Below are 19,523 nucleotides of genomic sequence, written 5' to 3'. Positions count from 1 at the left end.
GGAAGACAGTGTCAGCCTACGGCTTGATTATTTACCCGTCCATCAGAAATATGTTGAATCGAAGCAGTTTGAGCGCATCGACCTACTCGATGGCTGACGAGTGTGTCTTTCAGCCCCCACTAGCCACACTGACAGAGCACGTAGTGGGGCCTAATCATTACTTCAGAGTATGCTTCATCGCCCAGCCTGACGGATCGACAAGTCTAAGCGAGTCCTTCATCTCAGCTCCGCTATATTTCACTGCTTTTGGTGTTCGGGTCGCCTAGAAAACAGCCTGATCTGCGTGAATCTGTCATTCGATGTTTGAATGAAGTGGTTATAGGATGAAGATGCGTGGCCGGAGTTAAACCGGCCTCGAATTTGATGGAGGCGACGACGAGGGGTGGTCGGGGGCGAAAGACTACGTGGAGGAGAGGGGGAAGACGGTACCGTAGCATTTCGTGGGGGAAATCGATAGCGCCATGCTGCAGCGTGTGTTCACCCAGTGATATCCAAGGTCGGGCAGTACTGAGGCAAACTTTTGATTGCATTCGTAGAAAAGCCAAGGAGAAGGGGGATGGCCGCCAGGTCCCGTATGGGTGATGTATGGGTGCATACACGAAAGCCATGTGTGCCATTTGTGTTGCCCCGTGTCGTTGTAAGGGCTTGGGTTAGTTGTGGTGTGAGGATCAGGTCTATCCTTTGCAATGTCATTCGTGCCCCCATTGACCACCGCCCTGGTTGATGTGTCTAGTGTGTGTCTGTGTGTGCGTGTGTTAAGCCTGTTCTCTTCGTCCTGCCCTGCCGGCCTCTAGCGCTGTTTCTCACCTTATTTTACCTCAGAAACAACTTACCAACTTCCCCATATTTCTCCCGCACATTTCTCCCCTGGTCAGATTTTAGCAATTTCACCCTAGTTCCCCGAGGTGCCAAGAGCGCGTAACCTTGGAAAACAAGGAAGAGGCTACTGCAGGTCCTGGGATCCCGCGTTTCTAGCGCCGCGCTCAACTCTCACCGGGGGGCTTAAGTGGGGCCGCTTCCGCCGCTGGTGGACCCACTCAAACCTTTCGGGGCACCGACCACGCAATATCGGGGTAAACGGATATATGCATAATGGAATATTCTATCCGCCGGTAATTACTCCGGTTAATGGAGGGGGCGTGTGCATCTTTCCCCGTTCCCGTCCCCTGCGTTCCATTTCCACCTCGGTCAACCTCACCCTCTCACAACCTTCACGAAAGACGACGACAACCACACACATTCACACCCACCCCTCCCGCCTCCCCGTCTCCCTTCACAATAGGTCCCTCCCCTCACCCACCACCTGAATAGAATTCCGCATTGTAACGACATGCAAGCCGCTTCCGCATCGCTAGGCGCCCCGCTTTCCATCTCCCACACTCTCACGATCCGCCTCAACCCCATCCGTCCAGTCATATTGGGGAGGGGGCTGATGGATCATGGATGAGCTGGGGCTGGGAATCACGTACCGGCCATTCGCAACCTCAACCACGGACTATAGGCGCACCCATACGATGGTGTGATGTTGCATCAACGCCACGCTTTCTTCTTGTGCCGCTGGCTCGCCGCCAGATTTGCCATACTGCCTGGCCACCACTACACGCACACGCACGTACGCACGCACCACGCAAATCCCATGAGGTTTTTGGTGCCTCTTTTCGTACCGTCAAACCTATGCCCAGCCGGCTGGCAGCAGACTTCTCGAAAGCGAGTGTCCTGATTCTATTACCCAGGGTCTCTAACAAAACAAAGAAGCAAGCGTTTCTCAGCTGCTCATTCCCAAAACAGATACGAAGATGGACAGAAAGGGACAGGAACGAAAAGAAGGGTCCTCTTGGCCGTGTTTGACCCTCGTCTGCTTCGAACTCAATCCTGATTTTTTTTTTTTCTTCTCTTCTCTAAGCTGGGCCGGTTGTGCCCGTGCGACTCTCAGACAAACCGTTAATGACCCAGATATTGCAGATGGCAGGCAGGCTTGGGGGTTGAGCCAAGGTTGTCGAGCTGAGTCAAACATCAGCCATTCGTCCCGTCTTTCCAGTCATCCGAAGTTCCTGACAGACGTAGGGAACCACAGGCGCAGCATTGGCTCGATCCTACACACATTAGGCTGCTTTGCTCCTCTGCGTCCAGTGGGTGCATGTCCAGTTCGTCCACTAGGAGTTGTCGGCCAGCGTCCGCGTATGGAGGAAATGAGACTTTAGCTCACACGCTCACGCAAACTCACGATTGTGTGCCTGACTGAACGCGGCAGCCCTGTTCGGCGTCCTTCACTTGGTGCCCAGAATTCAAGCTTACTTGTGTGTGGAGGCATCCATATGCAAGGACAGGCACTGTACAACTTTCCTGCCCACTCGTGCAGCCCGCGAATCCATAAACACGGGCTTGGCACGCCGGGGTTGATCTGACTTGATTCGATTTACAGCTCACTGCTGCAGCAGCCAGCAACCATGAGATGTTGTTGACCCAGCTTTCTCGCCTCTTCAAATCCTTTCTTACAGGTCGTCTCTGCAAAGGGAAAGAGTGCGATAGGTAGAAGGATGTCGTCTGGATGGAGACGATGGTGGCCCCTTCCAGGGAGCCGAGCAAAGTCCAGCCCAACCCAGCCAGCGTTCTGCATCTGCGGCTCTTCTCTCATGCTCTCCTCCCCCTCCTTTCGCCTCTCCGTGCTAGTGGTTACTCAGAAGCGAAGATCAGCCGCGAACACTACCGGAAGAGATTCATTCGCCCTGAGCCCGAGCTCAAAATATCTCTCGTAGCTGCACGTTGCAACTCGCACTCTCAAGCAGCGGTGTCCTGAAGTTGAAACTGACGTGTATATTGGACAGGGGTCAGCGGAGCATCACCGCGCTAAGTTGAGGACCGATCACCACCATCGACCACCAACCCCGGTCAACGTCGCCGTTGCCCATGTCTTGCTTAACGAGCGGCTCCCGCCTTGGGGTGTAGCACTGACCATGCGTCTTTCGCTGCGCGCTGCGCCATCTCTTGAGCGGCTCTCTCTCTTTTGGTGTGTGCTTGCGGGCTGTATTTCTTTTTGTTCCGAAGGTGGATGTTGCTGCTTTCTGCCATTTCCACGCCATGCCACATGTTGTCGTTGAACGCCACAGCTTTCCTCGGACGAAGCCGATGCCCTTTTGGGTGTTGAGATTCTCTGCTTGGGGTGAATTGGTACACACAACACATCGACCGATGCATATCGCTGGTCTTCTTCTTTGCATCCCAATCCGTATTCTGTCGATCATGGCGTTCTCGGGTTCAGGCGTACCTGCTGAACAGCAAGAGATTAGCGGCAGCACCAGCAATACACAGTCACAGAAGAGCTGGCAAAGCCCTATGTCAAGTGGCCGGCGTCAACTCGGGGGCGTGTAAACGACCGTCGACTAGGCATACCGCTGTCTGTTCGTCCACGGTCCGTTGACCTGCAGCCGCCGACGTGTGCTGCTGAACCTTTTTCAAGAACATGGGCCTGGTTGTCTCATCTCCACCACCAACCACACACACGTTTGGCAGCAACGGGACTGGCTTGTTCCCCTTGCTGCCTTGCCTCCCCTTGCAACATTTTTCTTCGTGATGACACCAGATGGCGTTTGATGTACTCCCGTGGCCGGTCGGGTGGGAAATCTTCGAATCTGGTCCGAGTACAGTGTTCTGTTGCTTGCTCAGCTGACGCTAGAAGTTATGTTGCTGTCGCCATGCCAGATGTGTGTATGGATATCGTTCGGCCAAGCCTAGGAACTGCAACCAGTCAATAGTCCGTATTTGCGAGACATGATCGCACGTCGTTCCCGCCAGAAAGCAAGTCCAGTCAGTTGATGGGCAGCATGGCGGCCCATGCCTTACCCCAGCCAAGCTGCCGCCACTCTATTCGAGCCTGAGAAGAGACCTTTGATTCCGACCCAGACAGCTGGTCGGATCAACCGCCTCGTGAGGCTAGCCCCGAATGTCGAGTCCAGGTCCGGCGTGCTGATGTTACCCTCTTTTACCCCATGCCGGCCCTCTTTTTCTCTTTTGACCGTCTTCTCTCGCAGGAATAAAGATTCATCCTCCACTTCTCACTTTTCACTCTCTTTCCTCCTCATCGGTAGGAAACTTTGCTCTGTTGCCTCCGGCAGTCATCACATTCGTTTTGTTGTTGGCCCGACTCCCTCCCAGGATCTTGATTAGATCCCTGACCCTCCGCCCCTTCAAACATCCAGTCTCTCGCTCCTCATTGTGTGCGCTTGATCCCCCTTCTCTTGTCGTTGTCGAGGTCTTTGGTTGGAGTCTTTCAAGCTTCACTTCCAATTTACACAATCTCAAGCCAGCCACCATGGCTCACCGTCCCGCACCGCCACCTCCTCCCATGGCGGAGAGCAGCCGCCCTCCCCTGTCTCCTCTCTCAGGAGCTACAACACCGGCTCGTAGCCAGCGAAGCCTCTCTATTCCGAGGCCATTTGGATCTCGAATCCAGTCGCAGGGCTCTGTAAGTCGAGATACACCTCCTTTCTGAAAGAGTGCCAAAATACTGACTGGCTAGTCTGTCGTTGGCTTCACCACAGAAGACCTCCCCTTCGGCGTCCGTACACCCGGCTCCTTCGGTCACCGCTCATGGCAATCCCGTGGCGGCGAGTCTGCTGCCTCCTTCGTATCTTCCGTCCAGACTGAAGAGGCGAAGCTGAGATGGGACTCTGACTCTGAGCTGAAGCTTGTGTCCAAGTCGCTCTTGCGTTTCCAGAAATGGTGTCTGCTCATCGGCTTGCTGTGTATCAATGCTGCCCTCATCTACGTGTCATTCACGTACCACGTCGCCCATTACTTCTTCATGGTGCTTCTCAGCTCCAACACCGTCCTCCAATTCATAATGATCGTCTTTATTCTGGGCCACTTCATCTTCAAGGGTATCTTCTTTTGCTTCCGCCGCAAAGAGAAGGTGCCAGAGACCCCTGAGAGAATGGTCATGCTTCTGCCATGCTACAACGAGACGTTTCAGGAGCTTACTCGATCTCTGGACTCTTTGGTTGCGCAGAAGAACATTGACGACCACCCGCGCATGATCTTCATCGTGGTCGACGGCAACGTCAAGGGCGCTGGTATGGAGAAGACCACGCAGGAGTACCTTCTCGAGGACATCTTAGAGCCCGGCCCAACGCGCTTCTTCGAGAACGGGTACCGCGCTCGAGACGGTCTTTTCATGCCGACCAAGATCCAAACTGGTTACTACAAGGGCATTCCGTATGTCTTTGTCGGCAAGCGTTACAACCAAGGCAAGCGTGACAGCTTGTGCTTTGCCCGTTCGTTCTTGTACCATTTCCACAAGCGCTCCACCAACATCATGACCATGTTCAGCAATGAGCTGTTTGAGCATCTGGGCAATGCGTTCGTCTCCCAGGGCCTCGAAAATGTCGAATACCTCGTTGGTATGGACGCCGATACTGTGTTCGATGAGTTCTGTATCTGGGAAATGTTGAGAGAAATCCGCAAGAACCCCAAGCTCGTTGGTGTCTGTGGCCACGTCTGTGTCGACTATGACGGCAAGAACTGGGGTCTCTGGTCGCTGTACCAGTCGGTCGAGTACTCCCAAACCCAAGGTCTCCGTCGCATGTTCCAATCCCGCATCACCGGAAAGGTCAACTGCCTCCCCGGTTGCTGTCAGCTGATCAAGATTGACGAGGCCACTTTCGGCGACGAGGTCCTCCGCCAGCGGTTCGGATACTGCCCCAAGCCCAACGATCTCATGACGCAGCACATCATGGGCAACTACTCGGAGGACTCGATTCACGCCAGCATCATCTTCTCGCTCTTCCCCCAGCGCCAGACCGCACAGGCCCTACGCGCCAAGGCCTTCACCATTGTGCCGCAAGACTGGAAGGTCTTCCTGTCCCAGCGCAAGCGTTGGGCTCTCGGTTCAATCTCCAACGAGTTCGTCATGATCTTCCGCCCCGGCATCATCCCCATCGAGCGTCTTCAATCCATCATTGCCGTCATGACATGGTTTATCACACCCTTCATCATGGCCGCCGTCATCGCTTTGATCATCATTCTCTGCCGTCGTGGTGATGAGTTGGTGAGGGATCCGGTCTTCATGTCGCTGTTCGCCCTGCTCTTGTTCCGATACGTAAGTCTCCTCCCTCCAAAGTTCTTTCGCTTACCCTGTCCGACCGACGAAACTTGAGACAAAATTCTGACTTCGTGGTTACACAGATCTACTCCTTCTGTATCGGTTTCTGGCTACCGAGAAACATGCTCGAGCGCATGCAATACTTTGTCGGCTACTTCTTCCACCTGTGCACGTCGCCCTTCCTCAACATGATCATCTTGGGGTACTCCCTCGTCTACTCGGACGATTTCAAATGGGGCAAGACCCGCGAGGTCATCAAGGGCGGTGACGACGAGAAGATGGACGCTGAGGGCGGTCGTGGCACTCTTTAAGAGCCTCGCGCAAAACAATCCACATTGCTGGATGATGCGCGCTGGCACTAGGGGAGTCACTATTGTCCTGGCGTCGCGGCATCCCACACACCAAGACCGAATCGGGCGTTTCTCAGCTGACTACTTTTTGCTTGTTTTTTTTCTCTCTCTTCACACACATTTCTTACTGTTGAATCATTCATGTGGCGTTTTTACCTTGCTTGAGGCTGAAAAATATGGGAACATTAGACTCGTCCAAGTCAGACGAATGGGAAAGCGTGAAGAATATGGGAAGGACCATGATTGGAGGGAAATCGGAGAAAAAGTTGATATCGCATCATCATATCTACATAGCATCTACACTCTTTTGGGAAAAGGACACACAATTGAGGCGAGCTGGATATTGGGAGGAAGCGAAGGAATTCGGGGATTGGTTCACTTCATCTTTGCACACATGCACAGCACACACGGTACCGCCACCATCATCATCACATATCTCGAAAAGAGCTGGAAAGTTCGTACATATCGAAAACCTTGTTGTACAGATGGGCGCGGGTGGAAGAAGAGAGGGGATGATGGTGAGGGGCTGAGCTCCGACCGGGCCTTGATCGTTTCGACTCTTCACAACTCGCTATACTTTCGTCGCCGGGGGATTCCCTGAACGACAGTTGTTTTTGGCAGTGATTCTATTTCTTTATTCTTAATGTAATTTTTTAGGTCTGGTGGCTACATGAAATGACTTATGAAGCATAGATACCTTTCCCATGAGTATCCAGAATAACAATTGACTATCTGAAATTTGGCTTGACATGTCAATCCTCGCGTGCATCTCAATTGATCCATTCTTGACGGGATCGTTTGTGCGTTCATCCAACCTTCTTCGATGGACCAAATCGAAGTCTAGCCAGGACGGCGGGCCTTTGTGGCTTGCCATGTGTCATTGAGCTGATGGTATTTCTTTCGTCGACAATGCGCGCTAAGGCATTTGGGCTAGAATATTGCCAAACTATGGCGAATTGAGTTCAAGATCGATCGCGGTGGGGAGTGAGGCGTCGAGGACTGCCAGCTGAAGACAGCGCCAAAAGTCCAATTGAGGCGACTCAAGTAGGTATATGAGAATCAACAATTGCCATCGCAGTTCGGCGATTTGAGTCCTCACAATTTCATTGGCGTCGATTGTTTTCAATAACAGAAACATATCTTTGAGATGAACCACTTGAACTTCGGAAGCCACTGCATTTCATCTCAAGTCCTCCTGGGCGAAACACACTGGACAGTGATGATCCCCTCCGCTATTCGCTCTGCCCTACCATAGTTCGTTCTGGACCGTGCTTCTCAGGCCCAACCACGGGGCTTGCGATGTCCGTGGTGTAAAAGGCGGGAATAACACCAAGGCCCCGAGTCTGGGCCGCTGTGGAGACCTCTGGGGGTAGCGCTGGCGCCGCCCAAGATCGCATTAACCACGGGACCTAGCAGTAACTAGTGTTTTGGACTGGTATTGAGGTAGCCATGGCCCATGACGAGCATCAGTAGGCATGCTCGAAGCCTGGATGTAGTCCCAGCCAAAAGGGGCGTGGGCTTTGTGTTCCGATATAGCGGTAGATCATAGAAGATCGTGACAGCTTCATGCCCACGATTCTAGCTTGTAAGTAGCGCCGGCACTAGAACACTGGGGCAGCGCCCGGGTGACACTTCGCCATCCGAGCCCGGCATCGATCCACAGTGCCTCGTGTCCGGGAGGGTAACGGAGGTGATGTCCGTCCGCCTGTTAAGACACTCTCTACATTATGGCCTCTGACTCAGCAAACAGTTTCTGTCGCGGGGAGATTGTAGATTTAAGTCGAGAAACAGAGCGACAATGGTAGTGTCTTGCACATACTTAGTCACTCATTCAAACGTTTCCCCATTGCATCGATCACATTGGGCCTGTGTAGGAGTGCCTGCCTGCCAGGTTGTGTGGTTGCTAAGTACGGACACAAGCTGAGAAGGCCATGGGAGATTCACCCTTGGAAGTGATCCGGACCGCAACCTACCCATCCATTTCTCCCACGATTAACGCATAATGCCCCGAAATGTCGATCTTGCTCCCCTCACTGCTGCTCACAACAGACTCTACTCAGCAGAGGGAAACGTGGGCCCAGGCCATTGAGGCCGGGTAAACATCATACGTACGTAGTAGGCCAACCAATGTTCCCCGTGTCCGGACCCCGCTAAATGGCATCAATCCTTGAGTGATTTTCAAGATTTCCCACTCAACCGCAGATAGTAATTTGCGCATTATCCCGACAGTTCTCGTCAAAGTCTGACAAACAGTCGAGCTTACTACATTTGTAGAGAACAGCGAGCTTCTAGCAACTAAGTACTATTCGGAAAAGCCTGAGACTCGCCTGTTTTACCCCTCATCTCATTTGAATCACATCGTATTCCAACCACCAAACACCCGATGGCCGGTAGGGTGTCTTGGTCGTTCCTGGCAAGACATAGGAATGTCTTACACAAAGTGGTTGGCGTATCACAACGGTCAGGCCCGACATGGCTTTGAAAATACGGGTTAGACAGAGGGGAAGTAGAACCATCCCGGAATACTTGCCACTTGGACGGGTCGACCTCGTTCCACGCCACCATCGTCAGTGGCATCGCAACCCCCTCAGCTTCTTGGCATCAGCCTCAAGGTCGAATCCGAAGACTGCCGGGTGTGCGGCAGTAGGTAATGGTCGGGAACAACCGGACTTTACAAGGTGACACAAACCTTTCTTCCTCCTTCACGTAAGCATGTGCGATTCTGGTACCTTTTTTATTTTATTTTACCCGACTGTGTGCGAGTACAACCCGATGCGGTGGATTGCGAGCCAAAAACTGCAGGAAGCTTCAGCTGTGCCGTGATGCAGCATTGCATCGTGCGTGGTGTGTGTGTGCAGAATTGGGCGAAGCGAGGAATCCTTCTGAGCAAGTTGGGAGACCGGGGAGGGGGGAGGAGACATCCTACACAACACGCAATCCGACGGGCGGTATCAAGCTCGGAAGTTGAGCTTGTTATTATCCGTTGTCAGCGGTGCCGTGATGGAATACGTGAGCCGTGAAAAATTTGACCAAATGCCAGGCCTTTCCCCTTCCTCTCTTGAGACTATGGAACCTTTGCTGTGCCCGATGATGACAGGGAAGACGAAGGCTGGAGAAGTGAAAAAGGAGTTGGTGAAACAGGAACATGGTTGGTTGTCTCTAAAGTCTGGGCAAACCCGTGTCTGCACGAAACTGGAGCAGTCAACTGCCTAAAAGGCGCCTCAATGGCGGCCGATGTTGCTGTCAACCCGGCATCGGATCCTCTGCCGACATGAAAGACACTGAGTTGGGATTCTTGGGAAGCATCATGGCTGGGATGCCGTGGGTGTTTGCCAGTCTCTTGTTTGCCTGCCACCGTAAGAGTCACATCAGAACTAGATCAAACCTGATACGCACAGGAGGCTCCAGTGACGACCACGGCCACGCAGGTGGTGATGGTGGACTCAGACGGCCGAGCAAAGCCAAAAGAAGACAAGAAAGCTTCAAGAAAGGCAAGAGGGTGTCGAGAACTCAACCCATAATGCTTGCCTCACCAGACCCCTGGCTGCTGTCATCGCCCGGCAGAGATGCTCTCGAAGCACCATAAGTCCCGTCTCCATTACTGGGGGCGCAAAGAGCATTTTGGTTCCGACTTTCAGGGCAGCCAGGCATCTTCAAGAGGAGGGATATGTCACCATAGGCTTACAACTCGCAACTTACAAAGGAGTAAAGACAATGACAGCCCACCGAAGTGTTGCCAAGCCAATAATTCGGCAGGCCAGGGGCGCTTGTGGGACGTGGCAGACGCTGAGAGAACGTGTTGCTTTGGCTTCTGCTTACCTTTGCACCGTTTGGTAGACCTTGGCTCACCGCGGGGTAAAGCTGCATCTAGCGGGGTTCAACGCCGAAAGGGGGTACGGGGTGTCTCACCCGGTTATCGCATGGCGATACCTCCAAATATTCGCTTTCTCTTAAGGCTAAAAAGAACACCCCCCCTCGGTCTCGCTCCACTTTTCCACTTTCTGCCCCGCCTTCCGCCCCCGGTTCACTGCACTTTCACTCATTCATCCACTCTCTCCCGCGTCTCTCATCCACCTCTCATCCACTTTTATCATCTCATCCACTCATCACATTTCTTGCCCCTCGCGTCGCGCGTATGGCTGGCTTCTCCTCACGCCTCTAGTGCTAGCTGGCACCTTATTAACTCCCAAATAAGGTACTAACCAGCTAGAGAAATGTGACTGCATCTCATCATCCACAGTTCATCCTGCCCATCTCACCTACATGAGAAGATGCGCGAGACTTCGTGAACGGTGACGGAGCCTTCTTCATTGAACAGCCACGGACCAACGATTCCACGCGTCAGTCGTACAGGTAATAGGGCGATGCATCCAACGAAGGACTCCGAAAGTCGGAAATTATCATGCTATTATCTATCGCAACGTTGGTTGCTCAGTCGATCTGCAAGGCAAGGCTGGGCAAGCAAAGGCACGTTGCAGTGTCCGTACGAGCGAGAGGATGAAAGTCTTTGCATCTCGTTCTCTCATTCTGTCCGATGCTTTCTTTGCTTTGCGCTGTTCAACGGTTCGTTCATGTTGTTCAGTACCCCACAACAGCTGACCCTTGATCGGCCTCGGCGTTCATACCGGCTGACCTCCGGCACAGTCTTGAGCCTCGAAAACAACTCTTCTTTGTACACCACTTCATCAGTCAGGCACGCGATAGCACCATGTATTATTCCAATATTGTCAGCGCTGGGCTCTCTCAACGCACCATACAGCCTCATGAACCCGAAGTGCCAAGTCGCTAGAACATACACCAGGTTGCCAGCGTGGTCCGAAACTGAAGGCGAGGACAGCCAAGTGGCGTCCCGGCAGACTTTCGTGTTGAAGATGGATAGCAAATACGTTTCTCTGCCGTCGGGTTGAATGCCTATGGCTCGGGATTCTGATTCAGCCATCTGCACTTGAGCCATCCCCATTGCTCTCGGCGCAGCGACGTGGTTGCTTTTCCCTTCAGAATGGACCTCTCCCAGCTCGTATTAGTCGATACAAGCAAGCAGGTGACTAAAATAGCCCCATGTGCCGGTGGAGAGTACCATGAACCAAGAAGTGACTCGCTGCAAGGCACCCTTGCTCCTGGTTACCTATCCCACACGCGCCTGTCTGGACAATACCAGCACCACGCGCGAAATATCAGCCGGCCACTATGTCTCTGCGCTGTTGACTGCCCGGGCTGATCTGCCCTGTTCAATTTGCTCTGCTTGGAGCTGGGCGGCCGTCTACTGGCCCAGCTTGCAGTAGCCGATCGCTCACACGCCAGGTCAAGGTTGCATTTTCAGCCCATCCTCAGGCTGCTTATTGCTTAGTCTACTGACGCGAAGACGCATCTGCTTCCGTGTTATATAACAATGACCGGCCCCGAGCCGTCCAGTCCGCTTTGCTATTCTTCCGGGCTACGGTGTAATTAAGTTGTCGAGTGCAGTGCTGCATCGTGTACATTGTCCCAATCTGGCTCAGCTTCTTCTTTATTGAACTCTGCTCTGCCAATTCCATTCGCTAAGCGCCATTTTCTTTTGCTTTAACCTTCGGGGAAGCCCATTCGTTACCACGCATATCCTCTCGCCGTGTCGACTGGCTAGTTGACCCTCCATTAGAATGCGTTTCACAACTCTCGCTTTTGCCGCCAGCATGGGCTTGGCTGCTGCCCACAGTGCCCATGGCAGCAATGAGCAGCCTGTCCCAAACATCATGGCTGGGAGGAGGGCTTTGCAAGATTTTACTGCAGCTCGTCGGACAGTCCAGCGCCGCGCTGCCCATGCTGGGCCAGAGCCTGCGGTCTCAGGGTTGGAAAAGCGCCAGTCTCCTGACGGTCGCTGCGGTCCCGATCATAACAATCAGGTCTGCGACCAAAGTGACTGTTGTTCTAGTGCTGGGTAAGTTATTATTTGCGCACGACAGCTAGGTCTTCGGGAAGTCTAACCGTGCGACAGGTGGTGCGGTCAAGGCTACCTTTACTGCTCAGCTCCCTCGTGCATGATCGAGTATGGTCCGTCGTGCGATGCCAACATCCGCCCCGATGGACCAGACACGACGAATGTTCCCCGGACCAGACTCGGCTCTGTCCCTTATGGTCAGGCCATCTACCACTGCGAGCACTATGGTGACATCGCCTTAACCTTTGACGATGGTCCTTATATCTACACCGAGGATCTGCTGAACAAGCTGAAGGTATGTCGATGTCTCAACATGTGACTATCAATGAGCCGTGCTGACGTACATGCAGGCATACAATGCCAAGGCAACCTTCTTCATTACCGGTAACAACCTGGGCAAGGGCAAGATAAACGATCCAACCACCAACTGGCCTGCTCTCATCAGGGTTTGTCTGCATTTCTCCTGCAGCTTTGATCAATGACTGACCTCCTACAGCGCATGATTGCCGAGGGCCACCAGATTGCTAGCCACACCTGGTCTCATCAGAGACTTACGACTATCAGCGCCGAAAAGTTCCGTAACCAAATGATCTACAATGAGATCGCCTTTGCTGACCTTCTCGGTTACTTCCCAACATACATGAGGTATGCTCACTGTGATCATGGTCAAGTGTGAAAAGCGTCTGTGTCTAACCAAATATAGGCCTCCCTATTCAGCCTGTGATGCTACATGCGAGGGCTATCTAAATGACTTGGGTTACCACATCACCTACTTCAACCTCGATACCGAGGGCTATCTTCATGACAGCGCCGACCTCATCCAAGATTCCAAAGACATCTGGGATGAAAACGTGGAGGGCAAGGACGTCGCCACCACCAAGTGGCTTCAAATCGAGCACGATCCCGTCTATCAGAGCGTCTATAATCTCACAGACCACATGCTCGAGTCCCTCTTCCGCAACGGATTCAAGTCTGTCACCGTCGGTGAATGTCTCGACGACCCCCAAGAGAATTGGTACCGCTCCGTCGGCGATGCCCCGCCATCCACCGGCACCGCCACTCGCGTAGCCACAGGGACTGCCACATCTTCCAGCGTCGCCGCCCCTACCGGCACTCTTCCCGCTTCCACCAACGGCCGCTGTGGAGCCAACTTTGGCAGCACAACCTGCTTCACCGAGCCCGGTGCAACCTGCTGCTCATCCGCCGGCTGGTGTGGCAACACGGCCGACCACTGCGGCGCAGCATGCCAGCCTCTATACGGCAACTGCCAGATCTCCGGGGCATCGAGCTCTCCCGCCCCTGTCAGTTCCGCGTCATCGTCTGCAGCCGTACCCTTGCCGTCCGTAACCAGCTCCGCGCCCGCGGCCACTGGTACCGCGACATCTCCGCCTCTTAGTACCAATGGGCGTTGTGGTACCACGCAGGGCGGCACCACTTGCATCAGCGAACCTGGCGCGACGTGCTGTTCGCAGTATGGATGGTGCGGTGCCACGACAGACCACTGTGGTAGTGGTTGCCAGGCTGGTTTCGGTACTTGCGGTACATCGAACTGATGATAGTCAAGTATGCGTGGAGGTCTCCTGATTCGTTCGTTGATCTTGAAACTTTCGACTTCTCGAGTCACCTCTGCTCTTTGAGCAGAGGAAAAATTCTTTAGTGTGTAATCTGATAATGGGACCGCTGAGCTATCAGCGAACTCTCCGCGTACTTATTGGCGTTTAGGCTTAGGTGGAAATCAAAAGGGTAGGTATCATGGGCGCTTGATGATATAATTGTAATGAGCAGGATCCTGTGCCAGTTGAATGAAACAAAGGCAACCTCACCGTCTGACTCAAGCACCCTGTGTTCGTGATCTACTCGGGAGTATAGCGGCTTGCATGTTCGAGGCAGTATTTCTCCCAGTTGTGACCACTTATCTAAGGCCCTGAAACCGTGCAGTGTGCTAATATGAGATTACAGCGTAGACTTCTGCTTTGCCATGGACTCTAACACAAAGCCAAACGGCTCAAACTCCTTCTAGCATACCTCTCGACTGTTCTCCGCAGTCGACTGTATCGATGCGAAAGCTTTTTGTGAACTCTGACCGCTGCGCTGGCGGGCTTACTATTCTCGAGCGTGACATCATGAGTAGAGATCAACTGCTCAGTGCACGAGTCTTGACTCGGAATCTGGGGTCTGGACCGTCCACAAACTTCTGCTGCCCGCGGCAAAAACTTCCGAAAGATGGAGGCCGGGCCGGTGTGGGTCCACCGCGGATCCTTCGGAGTACCGTGTTGCCCGGTTGCCCGGAGAGACTGAAAGGCTACATAGAAGGCAGTAGTCGGAAATGCCACGCAAACAAGCCAGATGACTTTTTGAAGTTTCTGGGAGTCTTTGTTCTAAATAGTGAGTTCGTCTGAATTTAGAAATACCTCAGAAAAGAATAGAAAACTTCATAGGGTCTACGGCAGCTTGGCCACGTTTCATGTGATAGCCGAGACCTCCGCTGGTGGCCTTGGCGTGCCTCTCGGCTACAAGAGCCGGCGGCATCGTGTTCTTTCACCCACATTCGACGGAACTAAAAGATGTTGGTTATTCTCGTATTCAACTCTCTTTCGATCCAACTAGGAGATGAACACGCGAGCAGCGGGTGCTACACCTTGGCAGGCACACTTACTAACGTTCAGTTGACAAGCGGATGAAACAGCCGGCGGCGAACACCTTCATCCAATTTGAACTGTTTTTCACGAGTCAGTAGTTGCCTATCAGAGCTGACAAAATAGGGCAGGTCGGCTCGCACCCAAGATTTTCAAGCAACCGCAAAGCGAACCGATGGCACCGACTAGATGTCGCCAGGCCAAAGGCCGCCCTGTTGGGACCACTTCATTTCGATCTCTATCGACAGTGCCCCTGGGACCTGGGAATTGGGCGGTCAGAGGGGCATGCACAGCCGTTAGACCTGGGTGCTTACTTGGCATTCTATGATTCCCCTCTTGGCCATGGTTTTGGCATGATTAAAGATTATAGCCTGAACTTTGAGCTGACAGAATATGGGTCCTTCTTGGAAGGTCATGCCTGACTGTGATCATGGCTGAGAAGTATCATATCCTATCCAGAGTGCAGCTGAGGTTTGTCAGCGGTTAGTTTCGATATATGCTTTCCGACCACACTGCATACGGCTTCTAGAACCAAAGATTAGCTAAATACTAGGTTTCGTTAGCGTCAAGAAGGAGCAGGAAAGACATCGCTATTTCCACCTTACCGCTGACAGAAAAAGTGATTAATCGCCGCGTCAGGCGCCATTGACACTTCCTTGAGTGGCATTCATTCATATTCGAATCCATCGTACGTTACATCTGGGTTCATGAGAACTCAAAGCTCCTTAGACTGTAAGCGAGCTGGGCGAGAAGAAGCATCCTCCTTCAATCAAAGCCAAACCAATTCTATCTTTAGACTGGACGACTCCATTTCATGCCACTTGCAGGGCTGTGTTGATGGAAGTTGGAACGAACCGGCTAAAGACTTGGCGAGACCGTCTCCGCACCGGCCTTACAAGGAGACTCAAATAAACTACTTCGCTTTCCTGGGATGCAGAAAAGATCCGTAGGGCTGTTAAGCGGTGTACAAGAAAACACAGTGGGCAGCCCTTGTTTCAAAACGTACCTGTTGCTCATTGTCGTTAATGCTTCGACGTCTTAAGAAGCGCATCGATATAGCAGCCGGTGGGTAGTTCCATATTAAGGGCCCACTGAGCACGAGTCGAGCGGCACGTGGAGAACCACGCCAACTTACAACCCAATTCATGCATGACTGGAAGATGACTGATCAGTCTTCAGCTCAGGAGCAGGTTGGTCTTGTTCTCAGGTATCAGAAAGATGCCTTTTCGAGTGTATAAGATCTCAGGGTCAGCTGTAGTGAGAAGAAGAGGTTTGCTACACTCATCAAACTCATCTATACACTCTCTCGACTCGCTCTAGCTTACCAGGGCTCATTCCTTTGCCCTTTACATTCTTTATTTTTTCTTTCAAATCTACATCTTCTCTGTGTGTCACTACGAGTGCTTCTCGAAGAAGTTCTCATAATGAGAGCAAATCAACTCCTTCTGGCCTTGGCCTACACTGGCGCTATCGCTACCCCCGTTCCACAAGATACCGGTTCTGCAGACTGCAAGACTGAGGCTCTCAACCAGGACACATGGAAGAAGCTCGAAATCGAGAAGTTCCTTGCTGAATGGACGACCTTCAACGTCAGCAAGGTAGAACATAACGCTGTCCAAAACTTTGCCAATTCCTTCGGCGCACCCAACTTCTTCTGGTGAGTCTCAACCCATGACGTTGTCTGCAAAATGTGGACACTAATACCCAGGATAGCGGCCTCGATAGCTTCTGTAATGCCGGCCAACCTTGTTCTCCGGTCAAATTGCCCGGATGGTACGCTCTCGTTGCCGTTCAGAACTGGAATAGCTACATGAACTCTCTCAACACTGCCATCACCTTCGCCTCGAGCATCTTGAGCCTCACCCTCCCGGGCATCGTCCAAGACTTCTACCCGAACCCCAAGGACGATATCACACACCTCAAGACCATGACCCGCGTCTTTGCTGGCGTGCTATCCATTATCCCCTTCACGGGTCCCCTCAGCACCGTTGCCGGCGCCGTCGGCAGCACCTCCAGCTTCGTCTCCACCAATCTCAAAGCCCCTGAGCCCACCAACCTCTTTCTCTCTTGGAGCAATGTTGCCACTTCCCTAGGCAAGGTCGTTCAAAATTGGCAGTCTGCCGTTTCGTCCAGCTTCCAGACCACCATCGACGCACAAGTCAACGTCACGGGGGGTATTTTCCAGATCATCCGCGATGGAAAGTTCCTTGGAACCAGCCGCAATATCACCCAGGGTGACATGCAGAAGGAGATGACGCGCAGTTTGGAACTCTACACGATTGGCCTTGCCCTGCAAGCCCAGAAGGTCTTTGTCCTGCGCTCGCAGCCATTTGCCGAAAAGTGCACAGAGTATACCGAAGCTGAGCTCTGTTCGCAAGATCCCGATGGCCGCTGGCGTCAGTACATTCTCATCCAGCGCTCGGATCACAAGAACTCTATTGGGCGCAAGGATCTTATGAAACTCTTGACTGAGAAGTATCAGTTGAAAAAAGAGACTGTCACCAAGGAAGTGGCTGAATGCGTTGATGCTGCTGGAGGGAAGCAGTTGACGTATCCCTTTGGAGACATCCTGCCTGTTGACAGCACCACAAAATGCATTTTCAACTTGCAGGTTTGTACCTCACCACCAGGTGCGAGGGAGGGCATCATCACAACGTGTGAGGGACTTGGATTGGATGTTTAGGGTCTCCGTAGTCTCTGTATTAGCATAGTGTTTCTTTGAAGAATGTATTGGTTGATACCCTCAAATTTGATCTATAAGTACTTTGCTGCTAGTGTGAATACTGTTCTCTCTCAGACTCTGAAGTGCAAGGCAACTCAGCTTGGTACTGGTATGAGAATACTACAGTATATATGTCAAGAAATTCAGATTTGCGCTTCTTAGATTTGGTCATATGTGAGCTATTGAGAGTGACCTATCGAGAAAAACTCCGTATATCCTCGGTGCTACTTATTCCAGATTACAATTTCCAGTCAGCAGACGCTTAAAAGATTTCGATCAGAGGCTGCAGAGCACTGAATGAGTCCTTGACTGGTGCATTCTGTCCGCGCGTCTGGATGAAGACAGTGAGCTTGCTATGGATGTCCTCCTTAGTCTCAGCTCCAATTGCCCTCATCAGATCCGCGCCAAAAGGGATGTAAGTATACGTCTCAAGCTTGTTCTTCTGACAGTTATTGCAATTTGCGAGAACCCATCGACTGAGGATTGCGTCGCTGTCAATCTCAATCTCACGACCGTCGGCAAGCTTGGCAGAGGTACGGATGACAAACGATCCCTCATGGAACATGGTGCTGATGCCACCGACGCGGGCGACAGCGACAAGTGGAAGCTCAGGGTCGCCCAGAACGGGCCCACTGGTCAGAAGGTCAAGGGAACCCTCGCCATACATGTATCCCAACTGATTGATGTCGGTGATGTCGTCTGAAGTGTAGAACACAGGGTCGCTGATGCATCCGGACTTTAAGAAAGGTGCAAGAGGACTGCTCATCTCCAACTTGCTTCCCGGAGAGAACAGGGCTTCCTGCGCTGAGTGTTCCCGCTGTGATGTTGGGCTTCACTAACAGGCTACCCGGCTTGGTAAGGCGGTGCTTGACTTGCCATGTCCAGAAGACATAGTCAATGAAGGCATGGTGAAGGAAGAAGATGGGGTCGAAGCTAGCGGTTTCGTTCTCTCCCATGTCACCATGGAAATCCTCAACAGGTTTAGCGTTCTCTTCTCCATCTTGATAGAAACCTCCAATGGCAAGATGAACAGCGTTGTGTGGGTCTTCAAGAGAAGTATGGAACTTGCTCTCCAGTGAGCCTTTCGTATTATGAAGCCACTCGCCCCTGGAAGCCTTGTTCGAGAATAGCGTGTAGTTGGGGGCACCAAGACTGGCCTTGTATCTCGAGACGATGGAGACAGTATCCGGGATTGACGTTAGCGACGCCTTGCCGTCAATCTGGATCTTTCCGCTCAGCCAAGCTGCAATATTGCCGTTGAGAATTCTGGCAACCGAAGCGGGGTCTTTTCCGTCCAAGCTAGTGACACCCGCAAGCGGGTAACGAGCCGTCTGTGATCCCGTTGATTTGCTGTAACGCTGGGCATCTGATGGCTTCCCGTGGTTGTCTGCAACTCCCTTCTGAAACTTGTAGGAGTAGAGTGGGTTCGTATTATCCCCATCAAGGTCGAAAGTCGGGGTCGTCGAGATCCAAGGGAGGGGAGTGTTCTGGTCGAAGGGCCGGCACTCGTCCAGGAATGGCAGGGCTAGACTTGGAGCATCGGGAACAGCCCGACGCATGGCGTCTTCAAGCCGAAGGGGGTATGCTCGATGCCAAGTGGGGAACAATACTGTCTGTCGGATTGAAAGTCCAATTCGGCCGCGGCGTACGGCCGACTGCGCAAGGGCCAATTAGGGGCCCTATTTACGATTATCGCAGCCTGCCCAACCTACGGTTGGAACCTCCCTTCTACACCTACGCAGCAGAATATATTCATAGTCATTTGACCTACTTCGTCAAACCACGGTTCGAACCAATCGACCAA

The 19,523-nt window shown here is 52.6% G+C and overlaps 4 protein-coding genes across 4 annotated transcripts; 3 read left to right on the top strand and 1 right to left on the bottom strand.

Moving 5' to 3' along the window:
- Positions 1-4,309: 4,309 nt before the first annotated feature.
- On the top strand, positions 4,310-6,408 carry CTAM01_12751 (glycosyltransferase family 2; the record flags this gene model as incomplete). The annotated part of the gene is made up of 3 exons (XM_060528756.1): positions 4,310-4,462; positions 4,517-6,094; positions 6,181-6,408. 3 exons carry the CDS (start codon positions 4,310-4,312, stop codon positions 6,406-6,408), a joined length of 1,959 nt encoding a protein of 652 aa, XP_060389307.1.
- A 5,708-nt stretch (positions 6,409-12,116) lies between these two features.
- Positions 12,117-13,914, top strand: CTAM01_12750 (polysaccharide deacetylase; the record flags this gene model as incomplete). The annotated part of the gene is made up of 5 exons (XM_060528755.1): positions 12,117-12,361; positions 12,419-12,656; positions 12,712-12,807; positions 12,858-13,006; positions 13,065-13,914. 5 exons carry the CDS (start codon positions 12,117-12,119, stop codon positions 13,912-13,914), a joined length of 1,578 nt encoding a protein of 525 aa, XP_060389306.1.
- Positions 13,915-16,421: 2,507 nt separating this feature from the next.
- CTAM01_12749 (uncharacterized protein) lies at positions 16,422-17,680 on the top strand (the record flags this gene model as incomplete). Its single annotated transcript, XM_060528754.1, has 2 exons — positions 16,422-16,654; positions 16,711-17,680. 2 exons carry the CDS (start codon positions 16,422-16,424, stop codon positions 17,678-17,680), a joined length of 1,203 nt encoding a protein of 400 aa, XP_060389305.1.
- A 301-nt stretch (positions 17,681-17,981) lies between these two features.
- CTAM01_12748 (uncharacterized protein) lies at positions 17,982-19,278 on the bottom strand (the record flags this gene model as incomplete). The annotated part of the gene is made up of 2 exons (XM_060528753.1): positions 17,982-18,455; positions 18,511-19,278. The coding sequence occupies 2 exons, from the start codon at positions 19,276-19,278 to the stop codon at positions 17,982-17,984; spliced, it is 1,242 nt and encodes a 413-aa protein (XP_060389304.1).
- Between the last annotated feature and the right edge of the window lie 245 nt (positions 19,279-19,523).

Source organism: Colletotrichum tamarilloi (genome assembly GCF_030869305.1).
Source record: "Colletotrichum tamarilloi strain Tom-12 chromosome Unknown Scaffold_82.1, whole genome shotgun sequence".
NCBI lineage: Eukaryota > Fungi > Ascomycota > Sordariomycetes > Glomerellales > Glomerellaceae > Colletotrichum > Colletotrichum tamarilloi.
The sequence above is the reverse complement of the archived record's forward strand: the minus strand, read 5'-3'. Positions and strand labels throughout refer to the sequence as shown.